The sequence below is a fragment of the Harmonia axyridis genome, chromosome 2 (genome assembly GCF_914767665.1).
Source record: "Harmonia axyridis chromosome 2, icHarAxyr1.1, whole genome shotgun sequence".
Lineage (NCBI taxonomy): Eukaryota > Metazoa > Arthropoda > Insecta > Coleoptera > Coccinellidae > Harmonia > Harmonia axyridis.
The window spans coordinates 29,713,173-29,738,740 of record NC_059502.1 but is presented as its reverse complement, the minus strand read 5'-3'; the positions used below and the strand labels follow the sequence as shown (position 1 = coordinate 29,738,740).

At 32.3% G+C, this 25,568-nt stretch overlaps 2 protein-coding genes across 7 annotated transcripts; one reads left to right on the top strand and one right to left on the bottom strand.

Annotated features, from left to right (window-relative positions):
- Positions 1-1,916: 1,916 nt before the first annotated feature.
- LOC123674058 (eukaryotic translation initiation factor 3 subunit L) lies at positions 1,917-7,019 on the bottom strand. The gene is made up of 4 exons (XM_045608891.1): positions 6,874-7,019; positions 6,417-6,680; positions 2,728-3,945; positions 1,917-2,130 (listed from the first exon to the last, which is right to left on the bottom strand). Exons 1-4 carry the CDS (start codon positions 6,889-6,891, stop codon positions 1,996-1,998), a joined length of 1,635 nt encoding a protein of 544 aa, XP_045464847.1. The 5' UTR covers positions 6,892-7,019; the 3' UTR covers positions 1,917-1,995.
- On the top strand, positions 6,235-25,396 carry LOC123674055 (85/88 kDa calcium-independent phospholipase A2). 6 transcript variants are annotated; one of them, XM_045608886.1, is made up of 8 exons: positions 6,235-6,398; positions 13,677-13,872; positions 15,332-15,422; positions 15,475-15,777; positions 20,280-21,550; positions 23,189-23,456; positions 23,757-23,989; positions 25,122-25,396. In XM_045608886.1, exons 1-7 carry the CDS (start codon positions 6,272-6,274, stop codon positions 23,970-23,972), a joined length of 2,472 nt encoding a protein of 823 aa, XP_045464842.1. In that variant the 5' UTR covers positions 6,235-6,271; the 3' UTR covers positions 23,973-23,989; positions 25,122-25,396. The 6 variants fall into 6 exon arrangements, with proteins under 6 accessions (XP_045464842.1, XP_045464841.1, XP_045464840.1 ...); XM_045608885.1 differs by lacking the exon at positions 25,122-25,396 and adding an exon at positions 24,548-24,591; XM_045608889.1 differs by lacking the exon at positions 6,235-6,398 and adding an exon at positions 13,344-13,504 and having other exon boundaries at positions 25,122-25,395.
- The last annotated feature ends 172 nt before the right edge of the window (positions 25,397-25,568 follow it).

The following is a 25,568-nucleotide window of genomic DNA, read 5'->3' as shown; positions in this document are numbered from 1 at the left end:
TCGGACACTATTGAGTGTCCCTGTATACCTAATTTATAAAAAAAATGTTTTTATAATGGTTTGTTTTCCGCTTATTTGATGATTGGAAAAAATTTTTTTGACGACAACGTTTACTCAAATCTGTAATGTGAGAAATAGAGGTTTGATAAAGAAGTTTGGACCAAATTACTCGAAATAATAGCATTTTTTTGATTACCGATTTGATTGTTCTTACCTTACAAAGGAAAATGATAGATTCATTAGACAATTTTTAGAATGAAAAGTCCTATAAATATGGGCCCGCAAATGCTTTTTTTTTCGAGATCTTTATTCGCTAAAAATTGGGAAATAAGAAATAAAACTCATAATTAATTTATTTATAACAAATTACAAACTGGATCTTTATAATTATTTGGATTCTTCTGAGGATTATCAGATAGCCGTTTGATTTTTTTTCTCAAAATCGGTAGCATCGGTGATCATCTTGAAAGCGATATTAAACTCATAAACCTTAAAAGGGTCCGATTTTTTACTACCGTGTCTATTTCAGAGAAAAGTAATATGACTATTGGTTCATTATAATCCGAAAGTGGTAAAAAACAACACCAACCTGTTTTATTAAACGAGATTGCCAAATTTTTATACCATACTCATAATATCCTCGAAATTCTTAGTTCGAAATACGTCCCACAAGTATGTGCGACTTTTTTATTGAATTCCCAAAAAGTTTTCAAGTCTTCTGCAAATTTGCGTATCACTCTATGAAGGTTGTCCGAAAGAGAAAATTTTTTAAAATTTTAATTTACGGATAAATTGTTATGTTCATCTTATCCTAGTTCAAATAATAAGTTGTAGTTACTTTTTGCTTACCCGAGAAATGGCGTAGTGGGCTGCGTATCTATCGGAAGATCGGTACCATTTGGGATTACGATCAGTGAGTGCCGAACTGATGATTTCATCGAATATAAAAGTTTAGAAAATCTCAAAAAATTAAATTTTGAACAGCTATTTTTAGAAACCCGTAGTCGGATTTTACCGAACTTAACATATACTAACTGACAAAATGCCATCCCAGATATTGGAGTTCATAAGAACTCAAGAACTGGAAGGCGAGCTGTAGATCACGTTATGGAGAGAATAGCTCTGAGGGGGGCACAATAGACCATTAGGTCGCAGTGAAACGTAATCTCCTCAATTAAATCTAAATCTAATCTAAATGAGAAATAAACGGCAACATCCAAAAGGAGCTGTTCAAATAAATTTTTTTTTCTGTTAAAACATTGTATAGTAACGACTGTAATTTCAAGAAATCGCTAACAGTATGAACAGAAATCCAACTACTGTTATGAGATGTTGTCAAGCATGGTTTGATAATGCCCAAAATCGAAGAAGAATAGGCACCGGACGTCGAAGGGGCACAAATGAAGTTCAAGATCAATTCTGTATGAATATTGGCAAAAATCACAGGACTAAGAGTCCTTCTATTTGGATATCGCCTTCTATACTCTCTAGCCTCATTCACTGAATTTCCATTAGCAAAACCATGAAGGAAATACATATTCACTATTTCTCGATTTGAGAATATGGAAGGCATTATCTACAATTATTATTATTTTCTTATTAAAACTGTTGGTTTCAGAAATGGAATAATTTTCTCAAAAAAAAATATATAGTATCAATTCAAAATACTATATTATCTAGACTTCAATACCTGAAAAATAAAACAGTGGATGTAATAATACTAGAGTTATCAGTAAATAACTGTTTTTTTTTTTCAAACTTTAACAACCTGTACCTCGAAAATGAAGCATGTTAGGATATATGTTTATATAATTTTTTTTCATGAAAAAAGTTGTTCTATCCAATGGATAATTTATCGAACTAAATTCTGGACCAACCTTTCTATGTATAGTTCTTCAGAGTAATAAAAGAAATAATGAATATGAAAATTATTTATTGGGTAAATATTTCAATGATTGAATGATTACTGATACAGTATTTTTCAGGAGATAATTATTATATTTTGATGTGATGCAATTTCCTATTGAGTTCTTCAAATTTCAAAATCTTTCTGATGAAGAAATCACCGTACCGATGCGCCACCTTTGTATCAGCAATATGTATCATATCATTATCAATATAGAAGTCCAACTGAAAAATAAATAAATAAATAATAAATCTACTAACTTATTCATCAAATATGGATATTTTTTATTTCAATATTTTTATTTAAATAAGTAAACTCCACCAAAAATATAGACATTTTGTTAGTAGGTTTTGTTAGTTTCTGTAGAATTTAAACAGATATTGCATTCATAATTATTACTTATTGACATTGAATGTCATGTCTTCTGAATTATATATTCCTATTTGCAATTATGTCTTCAGAAATAAAATCTACAGATAATAAAAATCGAGAAAAGCACTAACTTTCTAAATTTTCAGGAAAAAAAATTTCAAACATATTTACAAAACTCCTAGTCGGAATTTGCCAATAAACGAAACGATCTTAAAAGCTGTTGGTGACATTCAAGATCCAAAACTAAGATGAAATTCACAAGATTTTAGGTATCTCTGATGGAGAGTTATCGTGTTTACTGACGGACAGAATTAAATTTGACCATGGAGTCATCAACATCAAAAATGAACCGATATGACTACCAAAAAATCAAACAAATCAGTAATTAGAATACAAAACGACATCTAAGTTACTCTCAACTTATTGAATGAATAAATTATTAAATTTACCTCAGATCCTGATTGAAATTTGCCTTCCAGTCCTGAAGCACCTTTGGACCAAACCACATTCTTCATTTTATGCTTGAAACATAGCAAATGAATAATGAGCGATTGCATTTCCTTCTTCAAGTCCCATTTTCCATCATTATTCCTATTATTTTGAGCTATGAAATTGGCTAATTTACTCAAGGGTAGAGTGGTGTACAGTTTCAAGTAACTCCTTATAGTGGGTAACATTTTTTGTTGCTGTACTTCTTCCATAAACATTGCTGTTTGATGTCTTATAGCTTCTTTAGAATAATCATCTGGTGGAAAATCTACTGAAGGAGGACAAGGTGATAAGAATTTTGGACATGCAAGTACAAAGCAATTCTCAAATTCTTGTAAATCACCATATTGCATTTTGTACATTTTTTCATGATAACTTTTCTCCCTGAGGGTTTGTTGAATCGATTCATCAATGCATTGGGGATGAAGTACCAAGCAAATGGCTAATAGATGATACATTTGATCTGTTTGTTTATTAATTTGCTCATGCTGGTAGCTTTTTGATGCAAAAAGTTGCTTTGTTCTTTGAATGTAAAGCAAAATTGATGAAAAAGTTCTAATGGCATCAGAATATCTTCTCATCATCATATAAGCAAATCCAACATAATAAGATGTGGAAATTTGACAAGCAGGAATATGAGCATATTGAGATTTTTTATGGACCTCAATGTTTTCCAATACCTTAATAGCTTGGTAGTAATCTCCTAACAAAGAATGAAGACGCAATAAGCCCACTAAAGAGAAATAACCCAACATTTTGTACAAAGAATGACTTCCAAATTCACCAGAAACCGAATCTGGATCACCTCCACTGGCATACACCTCTAATTGCTCTTTAATATTACTCTTATCAACAAGTGAATGCAAAACATTCAAAACGCATAGCACATTCCAAACTTTGTTGTTGGAATTGAGAGTTTCTAATTCTTGAGGAGTTTTCTTTTGTAAACGTGCTCTATATTGAGCGAAGGATTGAAACTGATAAACAAATTCGTCAATCAATTCCCATAACCATAAATCGGGTAACTCCAAAGGAACAGGCTCTTCAGCGCTCAAGATATAATTGAAAAGATCGCAGTAATTATAAAAAGAATTGAACCTCTGTTCAAGTGTCGGTCCACCCTGTATTCTAGCATAAATGTGGCGAAAATACAATTCTTTGTACAATATCATGAAGACCTACAAAAAAAAGAACAAATTAGTTGATATCAGTATAAATTAATACATTAATCTATAATAGTTATATAGTTAAAGAGGTTTCTACTTCAAAATTATAAATGAAATATAAATACACATTCCCATATTCGAAATGTAAGACATCTGAAGGAGCTACTGTGTAGTGAAAGAAATAATTATTGTTTACATAATAAAATAGTGGAATAAAATAAAACAAAGTAACTTGAAAATTCCGGACTTCTTCAGGTTAGGTTAGGTTAGGTTTTCCACTGAAATGTTAAAATGGAACCTGAAGAATTCACAATGTTTGCGAAACAATTAAAATATTTATGGAAACTACTTTGTATTATCTTATTTGATAATGAATTAACTCAAATAGAGATCGAATCCAGTACATAAAATAGTGAAAATCAGAATAACCCATATTTAATATAAATCGAATAGATTTTCACAATATTTAATATAAATTGAATGGATTTCCACCAAGTAACGACCAAGTCAATCATCACAATATTTTTGCAAAAATATTTCAAGGGCTGAATTTGGCACCAAGAGGACATAGAAAGAAATAAAAAATGCGAGAAGCAAATCAAATTTGCTAATGAATTCTTGATCAAAAGTAGAATATGATTATTGGGCACAATTTTTTGCCAAAAATGCGGAAAATACAAATGTTTATGGAAAATGATAATGCCCCACCCCCTAGAACAAGAGCTGAAAGAAAATCCAGTAAAAAAATTGATGACCATAACTACATAATATATTAGTTTTCGTTTATTTAAAATTTCATGACAATGAGTTAAAAAATAAAAAAGCTATTGATTGAAGCAGTGTATACAAATAGGTACCTATTATATATACATTGAAATAGTTTGATGCAAAATAAGAAAGGTTAATCATCAAATAAACCATAGTGACAAAATAGTAGAGTTCTATTTCTTCTATTTCATTTCTTTAATGGAGATATAAATTGAAACAATTTAGATTTGAAATAATTCAGTGAATAAGCAGTTACGAAGAATTAATGATCGCCAATGCTTGAATAAATGAATCCAACCATAAACAAATAATTGTTACGTCAATTCATCAATAACAAAAATACTAATGAACTCTGAAAATGTTACATCCCTTACAGTAAAATGGTTTTATGTATTTATTAACATCATATCATTCTAGACTGCCAATTCCACTATTTTATGTTGTATACTTTTTGAGAAATGAACATTATATCAAATAAAAATAAATCTCAAATTTCACTGGTCTAACTAATTTTTCAATACATGTGAGAATGTCCTTTGCAAATATCCAAAATGGTGGTAAACATGAAGAATAGGTTTATGCCCTTGAGGCCCTCAATAATGACGTCCAATTTTCTACATCAAATTGTCAGCTACATTGCCAGAATGAAAAAAGGGTTCAATTATTTATTTGTTATTATTAGGGGAGGCTTATGTCCAGCAGTGGACGCAGAGGACTGAGTAATGATACATTAATACCATTCAATTCAGAGCTGTGAGTTTTCAATAAACTTCTTGAAAAGAAAAGGAAACATTTATTTCAATAGTTTACTCGCTTAGTACACAGAACTAACGAAGGAGAGAACCAAGCAAATGAAACTTTCACTTTTGCTAACAAGCACTTCAACTAATTTACAAAAAAGTCCATATTCACGTTTTAGTTCAGAAAATGATATACATAAATCAATCAGCATGTTATTTAAGCATTGTATTTTATTAACTTTTCCATTTGAAGAGTTCTGTCATTTCCATAAACATCTGGGCTTCTAGAATGAATTTTGTTGAAGCAGTAACTGTGTTATTCAGAATCAGAATAAATATTCAAAGATATAGGAAACCCATTATTATAACTGTCACAACCGATGGCGAGAAATGGTGAAATATTTCTGTTTTCTTTGAAATACTTGATTAATTTTTGATCTGGCAACATAGCTGCCATTTTCAAATAGCAGATTCGAAGGCCTCAAAGTCATATACCTATTTCACATGTTCACCCTGAAACCTCCTAAGGGAATTCTTGCAAATTATGATAACTCGAGAACATTCATATTGTGTGCTTCTCTTACATCTAATTTGAATTATTTCCAGTAAGAGAATTTTATAGATTATTTATTGAATGCTTTATCTTTAGGTAATTGTAAAAAGGAAACATCCCTTACATATTGCTAATCCAATATCAATGTGTTTCAATTATAAATGGAGGTAAGACTAATCGCATCTGAATAATTCATCAATAAAAGTAGGTTAACTACTTTCATATTGATTTTCTAACATTTATAATACCTTGTAGAACGACACTACTGTTAGTGAAGATGGAGTTGAAAGAGCATATTCTCAATAAAACCGAGGAATTAAATCATCATTTTAAAGAAGATATCAAAAATGCCAAAGGTTGTGTTAAGAATAAAATAAAAGATGCATCGAACATAGGAATGAGTGGTGAGTACTAAAACTTACTGGATCGGTACCAACTAAGGTAGCGACTTCAGACTCTTCTGGCCATGGCCTTTTCTCGAAATAATCTTCTGTCAGTTTAGGCCATGTTGATTCATAAAGAGTTTGTAATTCGAAAACCATTCCTTCCTTCACACAATTCTTGAAATAACCCAAAAAATTACTGACATATTCAGGCATCTTATATAACTGCTTATTGTATTCATTGTCCAGATTGGGATCACCAGTATGGGCCCCATATTCATCATAACCGTAATCATTATAACTCTGAAAACATTAAGAACATATTTGTTTAGTAAGTGTCAAAAGAGCAATTGTCATAATTTTATATTAGTTCCTTAAGGTCCGATGGGACTGGGTGCAGCAAAATATATAGGTGAGTAGAATCAAAATATCGGTATATCTTCAAAGAATATTTTTCATCCTAGTCAGTTCCAGTATTTAAAAAATATATTAATACCTGCTCGTAGTTCTCCATTGTCACAGCTATTGAAATAGGTTATCGATACACGTTCGCTTACCGAAACAGAAAAATATTACCATAGAAATATATAAATATGTGCACAGATTGCAACACAAATGACATGACATAATAAACAGAGTTCAGAAATTACTAGGTATTCCCGATTCAAGGGTAGGCAGCGCCCTCTTCAGCATGCTTTTTCGGCTGAAGGTAAGATATTGTAAACAAAAATATTTTGAGTGTTATTTGTGAAGAAAGAAATATGATGGACAAAGAAAATAGTGTATTCCTCAGTTTAACTGAATATTTCCGGTATTTGGAAGAAACTCCAAATAATAGGAATGTGATAGAAGGTGAATTCATTCTAATTTAAGAATAATCGTCCATTATCTAAAAAACAAAAAAAAAAAATATATTGAGAAAATGTTACACCATATTTGTAATGAATAATTGAAAAATTAATATATTTTTTGAAATAAAATTACAGTTATTCTATTTCCACTTATTCATTATTTAAATAACAACTAACCCATACACCGAAAGGTAACAAATGGGATACAGATTATATATATATATATATATATATATATATAAATAACAACTGTTTCGCTACACAGAAGCTTAGGATTTAACATCTATATTGCTACTCGAAATAAAGGCAAAATACAAAAATATTCAGAAATTATCTTCAGAAAAAATGGGGCTGGACAGGTTTACAATCGCACAACATATAATCATTATTTCTTCTATTTAAGGAACCAGGTTCCACGGTAAAACATTACTCAAAATTTTTATTCTCTGGTTCACACGTTGGATATGGACTCTTGCTCTAGCTATGAATATATTTTGTTCAACCTCCTGAAGAGACATTTGTTTTCTATTTCGCATGAATGGTGGGCGAATCAGTTTTATTCCGTTTTCCGGAAAAATTTCATCAATTAGAAAACTTCGATCCACCATAATGGCATCCTCATTAGGCTTCAGGGAGGATATGAGACCACTCTGCTCAAAAATTATTTTGTCAGATGCTCTTCCACCATAAGCTTCACTGACAAAACTGATCAATCCTGCAGGCGTCACGGCCACCATGAATTTTACAGTGTTATTCCCTTTATAGTTAGAATAACATCTTACTCTACAACGCAGGCATTTAGTTCTCTGAACAGAGATTTCTGTACAATCAAGAATGACTCTCACATCAGTAAATTGCTCAAAGTGTTGTGGCAAATTATTACGAATTTCCTCAATAGGTGGAAGATAGCTCGCAGGTTTCAATACTGTCGCTAACACAGTTAGCATGTCATAAAAAATTTCATTTATACTTTGGGAACTGATGTTTCCAAAGAGTAAAGATAATACAACATAGCTCGTGTCATTCTTTAGTTTTGTAAATGTATTTTTTCCCTAATATTGAGGGATGAAACAAAATTTTCTCTTTTTATTCTTAATACTAAAATTTCAATAGTTTTCAGCATTTCAAAAGAATTCAACCCTGTCAAGCTGTTAAGCTTTTGATTTGTAGTAATATTGTCACAAATTGTCCTTATTGATAAAAGCACATAGAGCTTCAGCAGCCAACAATTCATCAGGCCTGTGAATCATTTCCTGAAATTTCAATATCATCATTTGATTCAACTATCAGGTGTGTGAATAAGTCTTTCCCGTTTTTTGTAAGAGATGGCGCCACCAATACTGTGCGAGTATTTAATGGTTAAATATGTCATAATCAAAGCTTATTCATCTGTCAACAATTCCACACTAACACATTAGTTGAAATTTTTTCGCATCATAAATTTTTGAAATCGTGAAAATGTCGAAATTTGAGCCGAGTCGACGTCATTTGCGGGAAGTTTCACTTTATTGGTTCAATTTGAAGAAATCTGCTGCCGAGGCGCATCGGTTGCTTCAGGAAGTTTATAGAGAAGGTTGTGTCGATAATTCAAGTGTTCGCGGATGGTTTCGACGCTTCAAAAGTGGCGATTTCGACGTGGAAGACAAGGAGCGTTCCGGGCGGCCGCAAATCTTTGAAGATCAAGAATTGGCGACTTTGCTTGATGAAGATTCGTGTCAAACGCAAGAAGAACTTGCTGAAGCATTGGGAGTTGACCGAACAACCATTTCCAAGCGTTTGAAAGCCATGGGAATGATCCAAAAGCAATGAAATTGGGTGCCGTACGAACTGAAGCTGAGAGACGTCGAACGGCGTTTTTTCACTTGCGAACAGCTGCTTCAGCGACATAAAAGAAAGGGTTTTCTGCATCGTATCGTGACTGGCGATGAAAAGTGGATCCGTTACGATAATCCGAAGCGAAGAAAATCATGGGGACTACCCGGCCATGCATCATCATCGACGGCCAAGCCAAATATTCATGGCGCCAAGCTCATGCTCTGTATATGGTGGGACCAGCTAGGTGTGGTTTACTATGAGCTTCTGAAACCGAATGAAAGGATCACAGGCGAGGTCTATCGACGACAATTGATGCGTTTGAGCCGCGCACTGCGAGAAAAACGGCCACAATACTCCGACAGGCACGACAAAGTTATTTTGCAACATGACAATGCTCGCTCACATGTTGCACAGCCGGTGAAAACATACTTAGAAACGCTCAAATGGGAAGTCCTACCCCACCCGCCGTATAGTCCAGACATTGCTCCGTCTGATTACCATCTCTTCAGATCGATGACGCATGGCCTGGCTGACCAGCACTTCCATTCCTACGAGGAAGCCAAAAAATGGGTGGATGACTGGATAGAGGCCAAACCGGTCGAATTTTTTCGCAACGGGATTCGTATGTTGCCAGAAAGATGGGGAAAAGTTGTAGCTAGCGATGGCCAATACTTTCAATAATTCATTTGTAACCATTTTTTCACAATAAAGGCTCAAAATTTGAAAAAGACGGGAAAGACTTATTCACACACCTTATAGAATATCTCAATACTTTACCTGAGCATGAAGTCATTTTCATCTTGATTTTGTGTCATTACTTCACAGTCAGATTTCAACTGAAAATTTTGTAAATATTAGATTTATTTTCATTTAAAAGGATCATTATATAATTACAATTGGTTGTTGTACAGGATCATATCTAGTTAAATTCCGTCTTTCTTTCTTCTTTATGTTCTCATGAGTACCTGTAGGAAGGTTTTTTGTTGGGACTGCATTTCTTTTCAAATTTCGGCGTCTCAAGTTAGTTTTTCTCGGTCTCAAACACAAATCTGCGTGTCTCAGCTCCTTACCTGAATACTGAAAAATATTACTACACATGGAGCTCCATTGATACTGATATTTTTCAACTTACTTTGTGTATGAAAATCAGACTCTTCAAAATGCTTTGAACAAACTTTCATATATATTATAACTCCTCGAACACTAAAATATAAAAATTTAACCTGCAGAAATGCACGCCGTCAAAGCTTTCACTCCTACCGTACCTTAAGCCGATATTACAGTTTCTTCCGATAGGTGGCTTGGGGATGAACTTGAATCGCTAATCCCTTAGCATATTTTCAGATTTTGATAGTAGACCTCATTGTAAGTGGAAAAATGCAAAAATTTTTTAACTCAACTCTTCAAATTTTATAGTCAGATCAGATTAAAATCAATCTGACAAAATCAATAAAAATTAAATTGTTAGGTATTGGTCGAATTGGTCCTGTTGAATTCTTTTCAGTTTATGAATTTTAAACACAAGAAAGTTATTAGATCATATCCATCTTTAAATAAAAAGGGATATATACAGGAATTACAGGGTGTCCCAAGTTCCAATTTCTGTTAGGAGTTTCTGAGAACTGAGCTTATTTTTATTATGAAAATTGTAATGATATTATTGGATATTCTCCACAAACCTAAACTAACTTTTCGACCTAGGTACTTCAGCTCATACATGAATGAAAATAATTTATCTGGTTTTTTCTTCTTTGATGTGGTTGAGTAGACGTGTAGTTAAGTAGGTATTCAATTCATTCTGAATGACTGTTTGAACTAATTCTTTTTAACTTATTTGGATACTACATAGTCGATCTTCTATTTCATATTTAATGTAGCTAGTTGTACTACCAATAGAGGAAGTTCTTGAGCTTCATTATAGCCTGGGAAAAATTGAGTGGAACTTAAAATTTTTTATTCATTCTTGCGGGTTAATTTTCAATTACTTTCTGAAAATGCGCAAGGTGAACAGTAACAATTATCAGAGATTTATACGAATAAAATAATTTATATCAGAAATATGTATTAGAATTACTAGCTATGTTTGCGTAAACTGGGTTTGTTACTAAAAAAATAATAACAAATGTGTTTTCAACGTGTGGTGACACTTAACTAGCTCGGGAGATGGCACCGAATGCTGCGCAATTATCGACAGGAGGGTATCGTTTGGGACATAAACCCAACCGTTACGCTCCGTCGTGGAGGAGGAAGGTGTATATGGCAGGGACAATTGAGTTTCCATACTGATGATTTCATCAGTGGTCCCGGTATGAAAAACCGCATTCTCATGTTCTCTCATGAGAATGCGGTTTTTCATACATCTGGTCATCTTCTCTGATGACCAGTGAGGACTTGTTGTAAGGGGCAGATGAGGCAGTGCCTCACCAAATAAATTCTGAAAATTACATGTATTAATCAAATTAATCGAATATTTCGTTAATCTATCTCATACTCAATTTTGAATCATGAGAGAAGATGCACCAGTGAGGGCTTGTTCTATAAGAGGCAGATGGGGCAGTGCCTCGCCAAATAAATTCCGAAAATTACACGTATTAATCAAATTAATCGAATATTTCATTAATCCATCTCATCCTCACGACACTGTCTCTATTCCATATTATCCTTGCTCAATCTCACGATTCTTATACAGGAGTGGCCACTTTTTTAATGGGATTGTATTGGTAACTTTTAAACCATAAGAGTTAGAAGGTCGGTAAAATGAAAAAAAAGTTGCATTCATAGGAGCATTGTCGAGCAGTTCAAACAAATCAAGATTATCAGGGCCGGTTATTGAGATATCATAGGAAAAGTAAATTCTGTCATTTTGATTTTTCTTTTTTTTCCACTTTATTTCAAATATTATCAAAAAATGTTACAGGAATTTTTTATTCGACAGTAAATTATCCTCAATTCGACTTAATCAGATTTCGTATCCAACGTTTCGTACTCTCTGGGCCACCCTCAACCTCATTTTTTCCAATACGGACCTTCATATTTTCTGACACTTTTCATTCAACGATATATCATACGATGTCATTCAAAGTTGATTTTCAGGTGATTTTGACCCTTATCCAAATTTCTTTGGGTCGGATCTGTATTACATTTAGGTACCTTTAGTTGTAGTAACACATGCAATATATTTCGATAAGAAAATCAACTTACTCTTCTTGAACTAAATGGAACATATTAGACTCAAAGCAAGAAACAAGTAAAAATTATTTACATATTCCAGTTCATACTAATTAAACGGAACTATCGTTTAATGAAAAAAAATCGAATGATTATTCGAAAGTAAATGAAAATTAATGAAGTAATTGTACGAAATGTCCATCATTTTGTAAAATGCACTTTACGGTTCTGGAACCCATACTTCTTATACATTTGCTTATTTCGTCTCCTTGAATACCTTCCAATACATTTTCAATCTTCTCGCGAGGAATCTTGGTTTCGTAGTATCATAAAATTTATTTTTGAGATATCATTTTGAAACGTTTAAAATGTTAACGATAAAAGTTATTTTTTTAAATTTCCGAAAGTATATCTAAGATGTTTCAAACGTTACAGAACATTTCTGTAATGCAACAATACAATTTTCCGAACGAGGTTCCGAATATTCACAATATTGAGGTAAATTTAAAATACCTCATGAATATTTTATGTTTACGGGGTTGCATGTTCAGAATTGCTGAATTATATATCCAATGAACGTTCACACGACATCCAGAACACCATTTTTGACTTTCAATTCAAGTCCTATGGATGTATATCGTGCTTAATCTGTATGAATGTTCACTGTTGGATGTGCAAATCGTCTAGGGATCGAACTGCTCTCTGAATTACAATTTTTCCTTTAATTTCGGCCAGGTGGGGGCTTTGTGCTTGCTTAGAAACCTGGGTTATTAATTCTTTAAAGGACGCTATTGAATATTTGAGCATGGGAAGCATGAAATAATATAATTTCAATATTAATAATGTATACCAGTATACCTGAATTGGACATAAAATATGAATGTTCACTGTTGGATGTACAATAGACGTCCAGAAATGTATACTGGATCAATAAAATGCACTATTCATCAAATTTCATTTGAATATTGTGTTTGATTATTAATTGATTGATATTCAAACAGAAAATTCATATATATTTTTGGACATTATATGTATAATACGTACAATGACCCTACGTTCGTAACATCCAATGGACGTCAACAAGTGTATGTACAATGGAACGCACCCTTTATAAATAATTACAACACAAATGTCACAAATGAAAACATAACCTAAGCATAATCAAATTTTGCTATCATAGAAAAACTACTAGGATGTTTCATGTTTTTCTCATTTTAATTTCCCCTAATAGATACGTGTAATACTTTACACTGTTAAGAAATAAAACGGAAAATATGAGTTTATTTGCCTCAGGTGAATGTTTCAATAATTTCATATAAATTTTAGCAGACCTCCCAATTAATTTCAAATAATTTGATATCAAACAAGTGGAAAGGAGTTTTTCAAATTGGACTTAATTGTATTATAATAAAAATTTACTTGTCTTTTCTGTTTACATTGTTTTATGTTATATTATATGTTACAGTTTTAAAAAACATATTGTGGTCTGATGTTCCGCCAAATAAAGTGATTGATGTGAAACAAGATACATTCGCATCGAGAGGAGTTTATCTTCGAGAAGATGGACTTATTCTCTATTTACCCAGTTCTAAGTCTTCGAGAAAAGAAGCCCCTGTCTTTGAAATAGTACTGCATAGACAAGGATTGGGCCCAGCATTTAGGTAAGAATTTTTTTAAATGTATTAATTGTTTATTCTAAGTTACACATGTTTTGCTATTCTCTTAAAACAAGGATAAAGTTATTGTCAAAGAGCTACAAAACCTCATAAGTTCCACACACACTTAAATTGTGTTAAGGAGTTAGTTCTATCAAATGCTTGTTTGAATATGCACGAACAGGATGAAAGTTCCTTTTTTATACAGTATTCCAGAAAACCATATATAGAATTGATTTCATCAGACGGTTTTATGTGCTTCCTGTAAAATCAGGTATTTGTCGTTTGTCAAGTTTTCTTCTATTCTTTCTATTAAAGAATTTCTTTCTAATGATGAAAAAATTTCAAACATATTACCTATTCTATGAAAGTTGTGTACCCAAATAAATATTATGAAATTCAAAAGTTCTCAGTTTGAGGATTATATGTTGAAATGTAAGAGAATATTAGAAAATATGTGTAATCTATATTTTACTCAAAATAGCTAAAATTAAGAGTATAATTAATTTGAGTATTTCCATACTAAACTAAAAACCTGTAGCCATTGTCATATTATTGATCTTTATCCAAAAAATTAGTTGTCTAGTTGATTTGAAATTGAAAATAATTATGAGAATAAATTTGAAATTCAGTTTATATTGATATTGAAAATTTAACATGAAAAATCTAAACATATGTATTTGGTTACAAGTTCATTATTATCTGAAGCGTTATGTATTTCTGCACCTATATACATTCCAAGTGTAATTTGCTGATTGCTGGATCAAAACGGAATAGATGATAGACTATTTATATGGAGTTTTTGTATTAATTTCTGAATTAATTAATCCTTAATGAATTGCTATTACGTCACAGAGCTTGTCTGTAATTTTCAAATTTTTATATTTTATTCCTGAAGTAGTGCAAATCTAGGTTTCAATTTAATAGGCATTGGTTAAGAGAAAATTCACCCATATGTATTACATTGATTATTAATTTTTACTTGAAATTCAATTGTTTATACTACTTTTTTAATATAGAATTCCTCTTGGCTTTTCAAATTCATTTTGAACATACTGTTAATAATGTTATATTAGTTTATCAATAATTATGAAATCCGGGTAATTTTTTTATATTAATGAGGTGTTTTCTCTTTTTTATGGTTAGTTGAAAATTCTCCATTGAAATTACCGTTACCTTTAATATCAGACAAAATTATATTTGTCTATTTTAAGGATTTTTAAAATATATTTAAAAAATAGTTGGATTTATGTATTATGGTACAAAGAAAATGTCAAGATATTTATTGCAATCTGTCCTAGAATATCAGAAAAAAATTTTCCTATAAGATTTTATTTCATCATTGTTCATCTCTATCTCAAGGAATAGATAGTTCTTCATCATTAGCTTCTGAAAACAACGTCAATTTCTTCTATTCTTAGAACTTCTTCAATTATTGTCATTGTATATTCAATTATATTTTCAGTATATACCGGGCAAAAATAAGAGATGAAGCAGAACTCAAGTTCTACATTCTAAAAGATAAATTACCTGAATTTATTGATATTGTTCCCGAGGTGAGCTGATTTCAACCAAAAAGATACAAATCTATAAGTTTTTGCTTTCCAGATGTGTACAGTCTCTGGACTTCAGAAATTGTGCGATACTTTATTTGAACATCCTCACTGGTCATTAGCACATTTGGCTGCTCAGTTCTCTCTCTATGATTGTCTCACCAATCCAACAATTACTAATTATTTCAACAGCACCGATGTAGAAAGTGGAATATCACCACTGCAAGTAGCAATTGCTACCAAAAATCTCAGAACAGTACAGATTTTAGTTAGTTCTAAATGTTCCCTTGAACATCTTGACAATAAAAAGAATTCTGTCTATCACTATGGAGCAAACAGCACCAAGGAAATAGTAGCTGTAAGTAAAATTTTATAACTACTTACATTATATCAAATAAATATAGTTTTCACTCAGTTATGCTGTTATGTTACGTAATTTGTATTTTATGATGAGATCACGATCATTTTTCTATACATAATATTTTTATTTTGGTACAGCTGAAAAATATTTCATCCATTTTGACCCAAATGTATTAATAATAAAAGTTTGTTCTGAAAATATACAGGATAAACATTTTTCACAGAGGCGTGAGCCTGTATATAATAAATATTTCAACCAAAATAATTTACAATATTCCCAATAATGTTTGACTAAGCTGGAATAATTTCTGAGCGTTATTTTGAGATGTTTTTCAACGTGGTGAGTGATTGGAATTTTGTAGATTATTCTCATAAGTGCCTACTTGGAGGTAGTCTCAATGTTATTGGTTTATAAACATGTCAAAAAAGCATCTTCCTCTTTCGAATATCGAATGTTTTAGTTTTTTTTATGTCTAAAGGAGTTCTTGATTACTTACAAGTTTTCTGTAGTCACGGAACGTAGGCAGGGTCCCAGATACGTATAGCATTTTTGTCCTATGCGTTTTTGGGCTCTAGGAACAAGAAATTGATTTATTTTTCTCTGAGTCTTACAGTTCTAGAGATGCTCTCAGTGAGCATCTAATTTGGGACACCCTGTACAATGTCTTTCATTGTACAATGACAAAATAACAACAAGTAAACGCCAACGAGTCTCTTACCGCTACTCTGTATGAAATTTTCATTGTATACAAATTTTTGACAACTTTTGTACTCCAACGGTCGCCCCTCTTAATATATTATCATACCCTGTGTATCTCAAAAGCTGATCAAAGCAAAGCCAATACTGTTTGACGCTATAATACTGAAATCATAATTATTTATTACATCCCATGAGACAAATTTACATACATAGGTACATGTACTTCAACTAAGGATAATGATAAAAAAAATTTAAAATTCCACGGACGACTTTTTATTTACAGGGTGAATTATGAACTGAACGAATTTCATTTTGAATAATATTTGACTCACTCCGCATCTAACAATATTTTTTATTAAAAACCAGTCTAAAATTATTTCCTTAGAGATAAGCAATATTTGTCGCGAAAAAGTGTTTCATTCAAGATATTTTCCTACGTGAAATGCTACTATAAAGAAATGCCATTTTCCAACTTTGACTAATCGTAGGATTGAGTTGCACTTATAGTTTCTTGTATCAGGTGTCCCAAATTCGCTGTCTAGTGAGGGGCACTCCGAATCCTTTTGAGCTAGAAAAAAATGAATGGTACATTTTCGGGCTCGATTTTTGAGAGAATTAATTTGGTGAAAATCGTAAACTCCTAAATTCAACTGTTTTCAAGCTCTATCTTCTGTAGGGAAGACAAGGAGTATGGCCATAGTATAAGGAATTCCTTATACTATGGTATGGCCATATACTGCAGAAAGGGTATAAAATGGAAGTCATTGAAGAAAGTCGAAAAATATTCAATTTCTGGAGTATTTGAGTGCTCGGCTATTGAAATACAATATGGTTCATAAAACATTACCGAGATATGCCTTTATAAGTGAAAATTGGAAAATGATGTGAAATGAAAAGTTCTCATAAATTCTTTATGATGGCCAACAAGGTCTCCGGATTTAACAGCATTAGACTATTTCTTTTGGTCATATTTAAAGAACAACATTCATCAATTTGAAAAAATCTAACGGTGTTGAATCTGGAGACCTTGGTGGCTATCGAATATTTGAATTATCTGAGTTCCCAGATTATCATAAATAGGGACTTGGTCGATTTGCCGTGTTAAACCAAAACTTTTAATGATTTTTATAGTTTGATAAGGAATTTATATATCATGTTATATATTTTTGAAAAGGAAAAAAAGAGATTCTATTTGTTATAGAAATTGTTATATTTTACATTTGAAAAAACACAACTTTGTATTATAACTTCAAAACTACTTGCAATAAAAAACAAATGACTACACCAATGGATTCTACTGGAAAAAAGTGCCTCTAGAATGTTTTTATTTTATATTGATAGCACCAGTAATAAAGAAGAGAGAACTTTTCATTGCACGCCATTTTCCAATTTTTCCTTATAGCACTTGAATTTAGGAGGTTGCGGTTTTCACCAAATTCATTTTCCCGCAAATCGAGCCCGAAAATGTGCCATTCTTTTTCTCTAGCTCAAAGGGATCTTGAGATCCCCTCACTAGACAACGAATTTGGGACAAACGATACAGGAGGTCATATTAGGCCAAGGTTTATAGATTTAGACAAGTTGTCTCGTAACTTTCAACCAATCAGCGTCAACCATTCGTGACGTCACTCGGTTTACAGATTCAAATAAATAACATTTGATTGTAATGAAATCGTGGGTTTTCACGGAATTTCTTATTAGTTTGGTCGCGTATATCGTTTGTAGCCTCTCCTAAATAGTCTTTAATCATAAAATAGCTACGATAAAATGTCTGTCAATGATGGCCAATGGTGATACATACATTCTATAGACCTTGACAGACACCGGATGACGTGTTACCCCACTCTTCAACCCAAGTTACGAGACAACCTGTGTAATCTACAGACCTTGATATTAGGCCAAGTGAAAAGTCCCTGGTCTGATGCACAGATGGCGGTGCTAGTAGTAAATTCATATGATTTTTGGTTATTACCAACCTTCAAACGATACGTGTCAACATTTGACAGCAGTCCGGCTATTAGTTAGCTACTTTTGTTATTTGAAAAAAGATGGAAAGAAGAGAATTTCGAGTGCTGATGAAACATTGATTTTTGAAGGGAAAAAATACAGTTGAAGCAAAATCTTTCCGGGGTCTGCACCAGGAAAATCAACCATCATTGATTAGTATGTTAAGTTTAAACGTGGTGAAATGAGCACCGAAGACAACGAACTCAGTGGACTCCCAACACACCAACAAAAAAATAAAAAAGTTCACGAAATAATTTTGAATGAAGTTGATCGAGATAGCAGACATTGTGAAGATATCATCTGAACATGTACATCATATCATTCACGAATATTTGTACATGAGAAAGCTGTGTGCAAAATGATTGCTGCGCGAGCTCACAATCGATCAAAAGCAACAACGTGTTAATGATTCTGAGCAGTGTTTGAAGCTGTTTAAGTACAATAAACCTGAATTTTTGGTTCGATATGTGACAATGAATAAAACATGGCTCCATCATTTCACTCCGGAATCCAATCGACAGTCAGATGAGTGGACTGCACACGATGAACCAAATCCAAAGCAAGGAAAATACAACAGTCAGCTGGCAAGGTTATGGCATCAATATTCTGGGATGCGCAAGGTATAATATTCATTGATTACTCCCAAAAGGGCCAGACCATCAACAGCGATTATTATATAGCGTTATTGGATCGTTTAAAGAATGAAATCGTTAAAAAACGGTCCCATTTGAAGAAAAAAAAGGTGCTGTTTGATCGAGACAATGCGCCGTGTCACAAATCAATGAAGACAATGGCAAAATTGCATGAATTGGGCTTCTGCATCCACCGTATTCGCTAGATCGGGCCCCCAGCGACTTTTTCCTGTTCTCAGACCACAAAAGAATGATCGCTGGAAAGAAATTCAGCGCCAATGAAGAAGTAATCGCCGAAACTGAGGCCTATTTTGAAGCGAAAGACAAATCGTACTACAAGAATTGTTTCGAAAAGTTGGAAGATCACTATAATCGCTGTATCACCGTCAAAGGCAACTATGTTGAATAATAAAATCGAATTTTGCTAAAAAATGTGTTCTTCTCTGGTAGATCGGGGACTTTTCAATTGGCCAGTTATTCTACAAGATACGAAAAATTCAGAAAACAAATTTTTTTTTGACAATGTTTCCATCCGGCTGCTGTCTGGTCCTTTGTTAAAGGCCTGATTTACATTTGAAAAGACTGAAATACGTTATAACGTTATGATGATTTGTGTTATTTGATGTTTCCAGAATGTCCTTGAAAACCAAGCTGGTGAGGTGGGATTCCAGTTATTGATAGGTCTATCCTCATTTATTATTTCCAGTATAAGTTTTTCCAGCAGTTACTCCATTTAGGTTTGTTTAATCAGAATATTTCCCACCTTCTAAATGATTTCTTTTATTAAAGAAATTGAAAAATGTTTATTAAGTAAACATTTTATGTTTCTCAATTTTAACGAGGCTTTTTTATCAGTTTTATAAAACCAATTTTGGACACTAATTTTCAAGGATGTTTTATCCTAATATGTTTCTTTTTCTGAATTTTTATATGACTTAATTGGTATATTTTTATACGCCACGAATTCACGCATCATAGGAAAAAAAAAATTTCCGATGCCACTTGCTACCAAAACGAGAAAACAATCACTATTTTGGAATGACTTTAGTAAGGTTAACAGCCGCCAAAGTGCATTGCATGGACCCTGCAATGTCTGCAGAGTATTTACTTTGCCTAGGTACCATTGATTAGAGAGTAATTTTTTTTATTTATTGTTTTTAGGTTCTTACTCAAGATCCACCTTTGAATTGTCTCAATTCAAGAAACGATGACGGCTTCACGCCACTGCACAAGGCCTGCTTATCTGATAACCGTGAATGTGTTATGGCACTTTTAAAGGCAGGCGCAGATGTTAATAAAACAGCTACAATTGAGGATGAACAAGAAAACATGGTACCTAGTTATGTGGTTGATTTTGTTGATACAACTTCAAATGGTTTGTATCAAGGTGATATGAAATCAGGAGGAACACCATTGCACTGGTCTAGTTCTAAATCTGTGATTGAAACATTGATAGAAAAGAATTGCGCTATCAACATGGGGAATTTTCAGAAGCGCACAGCATTACATGTAATGGTTCTAAGGAGAAGATTAGAATGTGCAGTTGCCTTACTGAGTAATGGTGCTGATCCCAATATAGGAGATATCGACGGAAATAGACCACTTCATTTTGCCGCCCAAGTGGGTTGCATACCAATTATACAATGTCTTGTAATATTTGGTGCAGAATTAGATGTTCTCAATAATAAGGGCGAAACAGCAAGGCATTTGATAGATCCAAAAATTCTTTATTATTTATCTGCTGTTGGAGCCAAACGTTGTCCGGAAGGAGTGTCGAACTGTAAAGATGGTTGTAGTTTTAATGGCATTTATGAAGGTATTCCTCCACCACCAGTTGCAATGCCTACAAATCGCGAAACTTTGAATAAAATTCTGATAGATCATACATTAAAAACAATATATGAGAAATGCAAAAATGGGGATATGCCAAAGAAAGGTCGATTACTTTGTCTAGATGGAGGAGGTATAAGAGGTTTAATTTTAGTACAGTGCCTTCTTGAATTAGAAAGCATTCTGCAAAAACCAATTGTACATGTATTTGATTGGATAGCTGGAACAAGCACAGGAGGTATTCTTGCTTTAGCAATTGCGACTGGAAGAAGCATGAGAGAATGCCTTCGCCTTTATTTCCGTCTCAAAGAGCAAACTTTTGTGGGAATGAGACCTTATCCAAGTGAACCGTTAGAAAGAGTTTTGAAAGACACTTTTGGTAGTGAGACTGTTATGACAGAGATCAAACATCCCAGAGTAATGATAACTGGAACATTAGCCGACAGGAAACCGGTTGAATTACATTTGTTCAGAAATTATGAGAGTGCACATTCTATTTTAAACATCAAGCATAATTCTCCTTATGAGCCACCTAGCCCTCCAGATCAACAATTAATTTGGGAAGCAGCCAGGGCTACAGGTGCAGCTCCTACATACTTTTGGTGAGAGTTTGATACTATAAATTTTTAGTCTGGCTTATATCATTCTTCTTTTTTTTTGTTTATTGCCTTCGCCTCCTTTCTCTTAAAAAAAATATGTTATCTCAATATCTCATTTCAGCTATGTTCCTCTTTTCCTTAATTTCTCTGTTTCCACAACTTCAACACACAAATTATCCTCACATCTTAATTTACTATGAATGAATCATATTAATTTCAAAATCAGCAAAATTAAATAGCGACTGGGCAGATTTTAAAAATTAATTACGGCAGGAATTGATGAAGGTGAAGTTCTATCGTCCCCTTTTGATGTCCTGAAATTTTTAAACCACCTAAAACTGATTCTGTGAAAGCATGAACACTGAAAAAACTTACTCCAATGGGGGGCGTATACTCTTATGAATCAGATCCAAATCTCCCAAGAAAATCATTGTCTACGTTACAGAACTAAATTTCCTATAAGATCAATTGTAGATATTCATATAAAATCAAATAGTCCCGATAAAATTTTTATTGAAATCAAACCATATTTTTTATTGAAGGACATTAATGTTTTTTCATTTTTGATTTCATTTAAACACAGTACAACTGAAAACTTTTTCATTTTAGGGGAATAAGGGACTTGACTTTATGTATTTCAGGCGATTTGGTTGGTCATCAGCCGTTCAAAAGGATGAATTGCTTTGGGTTATTTCTATTGTTGCGAATAGTCAAGTTCTTTTTTGTTTTGATGTCATGGATTTTTATGACTCCCAGGTCAATCCTTTAATAATAACTTTTAATGTTGGAAACACCTCTTCTAGAGAAAACATGTCGCGATCATTATATTCATCAATCAAGTTGTTTTCTGTGAGACTCTTATAAATTATCTGGATGATGTAGCTTTTAAAATTTCTAATTGTTAATGTGTCCTTGCTCCTCATGATATTAATGATGTGGTTGAAGTGCTCTAGCAGTATAGCTCAGAAATTGGAAAGATCATTATTGATTTCATTCCACAATGAAAAAATGACACCCATGTCCAGTCCTTTTATTCTTTTCCCTTACTCAATTCCCTATTTCATTGATTGGATGTCCATTTTTCATTTGACCTCCTACTTGCTTTAAACAGTTCCATTTTCTCTATTCCAACACTCTATCCAATTCCCTTATTTTCGTTAGTACCATATCATCTTTGAGAAAAAAAACATGTATTAGAATATAATGTTTTTATCCTGACTCTCTCAGGTCCTTCAGAACTTTATAGCTCATATTAATTAGGAAAATAAATGGAAATGATCATTTTCTATTCAGATATGAATTGGTTTCTCTTGGAAGGGACCCGATGTTAGTTTCTAATTTTTACAAAGCATTTTGAATTTCATATATTCAACCATTGTATAAAAATAGGAACCTTATAGAATGATTAAACAAAGTTTCAGTGAAAACATTTGTTTATTTGGCTTGGAAATATTGTTCTACCATTTTGTTGTTGGGTAAGAAACGAACCTAATATTTACCTATACAAAACACAACTGGTTCTCCTAGCTTGCAAGCTCTTAACTTCTGAAACTTATCACAGAAAGATTTAGGATAAAAACATTAAACAAAATTTTATGTCTTGATAAAATCATAAACCCAGTAATGAAAGAGTTTTATTAGTAATTTTGGGAGATATCTGGATGGAGGCTTAATAGCTAACAATCCAACTTTGGATGCATTGACAGAAATTCAGGAGCACTGCCTGGCCTTGAAATCAGTCAACAAAGAAAGTGAAGCAGCACCAGTATCACTGGTTGTTAGTATCGGAACTGGTCACATTCCAGTATCAGCAATTAAAAATCTGGATACATATAGACCAGATAGTTTGGTTGATAATGCTAGATTAGTATTTGGTATGACATCAGTTGGTATTCTACTTGTAGATCAGGTGAGACCCTCATTCCTTTTATTTGTTATTTCTAATATAATGCATTTTTGGATTCATTTGAGATGAACTTCGTTGCGCAAATAGTAAAGAATCTGGATATTTGATTAAAATGAATTGATCTCTATTACTTCTTGAAAACTGTAACCATTAATTTATGGATTCAGTAATTTTAAACAGTTAAATATAAATTTATTAGTATTTATTTATTTTTGTAATGAGAAGATCATTGAACTCATAGTTGTGATTGTGTAATAATTATGAATTTTCTAGTTATTAAATATAAGAAAACATCTATTTTAGGCCACTTGTAGTGATGGGCGTGTCATTGATCGAGCAAGATCCTGGTGTGCTTCAATAGGAGTACCATATTTTCGATTTAGTCCGCACATGTCTGAGGAATATGCTTTAAATGAAAAAGATGATGAGAAATTATGTAAAATGTTATGGGAAACCATGGTGTACGTAAAACAAAATAGTCATATGTTAAATGATTTAGCAAATCTTCTTAAGGATTAATAAGCCCATTCTATTTGGTAGGTACTTGATCCCTTCAAAATAAAAATTTTATTAGTATATAGTTAGTTCATGAGAAGCCAATGGTCAGCTGTAGAAATTATGATATCTAAAATAAAATCATAAATAAAATTGAGACTTATGCGGTCCAAACTCATAAAAAAAACTATTTTTTCAATTATTTAAAATATAAAATAATAACTGAAATATTTATTAAATGAAAGACTCATTTAAATCAGTAATTAAATTAAAAAAAGTAAATTATTAATTAAATGATTGAATGATGAGAGTGAAATGAAAAATCCATAATTCAAAAATTACATTATTAAAATGTATAGATATTAGTACTTGGATTGAAGAAAATGAAAACTAAAAGTTATTTAATACAGCAGACATTGAAAGCATCAAACCTTCAAATCAGTATTTCAAAAAAACTTGTTGCCAATGAACAGTGAAATCATCATTGAACGAAAGCGAATTAATTACAGAAGATACTTTTAATTGCATTAAAATAAATACTTGTTGTTTAGATATATGATTTATGCCCAATTTAATTTGAGATAAATATTTTATATCAGATTACCACATTTTTCAACAACCTTGTGTGGGAAGTGCCAAGGAATTTTGTCAGCACAAAAAATCTTAAATATATTCTAGCACAGCCTTCTATAGAGAGTCAACTTTAATAGACTTCAACTCATGTTAAATTTATAAAACTAAATAAATTAGGATAGCTTATCTTTACACTTTATCGTTGAATTAATACTTCAAATTGTGCTTAATGGATAATGAGCATTAGCTCTTGGCTGATGTTTGTTAAAAAAGAATATTCTCTCTCTCAATAAAAGCAAATCTTCGAAAAACTAAGGCCTCATAAAATTAAGTCACTTGAATGATAGTTAGTTAGTGTTTAGAAATATTGAAATGAATATAAGTTCCAATTGATCTAATTTAGTTTTTGAACCTATCTTTCTATGAATGCCTGGAAGACATCCAAAATTAAATGTTGCTCTTCTGAAAGTTACGAGTTATAATTTTGCTCCAAAATTCCAACTCAAACAATTTTTTAATTTCGAGAAGTAACTCATATTAGAGCTGGAGTTTACGCAATCGTTCATAAATAACTTAAGAACGGTGAAATTTTTATTTTAGGTGTTGCATCCAGGGCTTCATGAAATTCAACATGTAGTACTAATTTCGTAAATATTTATTGGTTAGTCAATAAAAATGAAACTTGTATTTGTTTTATGAAGATAAATTGATAACAAAGAGTTTATGAAAACTGATATAATCATTTATTCAAACAAGTTTGGTGAGCATGTGGAACGTTTGATGATACTAAAGTTTTGTATGTTGAACTGAAGATCCTGTTAACTTTTGTATAGATAAATTGATTATTTCAGAAATAAAAATAAAAAAAAGATACTTAGTTTTAATACTTAATGAATTATTGTGTCAAAGATTGGGGCCCCTGCTTCTACAGTATTCCGTATCTCAGGATGTAATGTCAATGTATTACAAAAAAAAGCGTGAAGAATGCCGAAAGTTAAAACTCTTCTTTCCTTCCGCAAATAGATAAAAGAGGAGCTTACGTCCCTT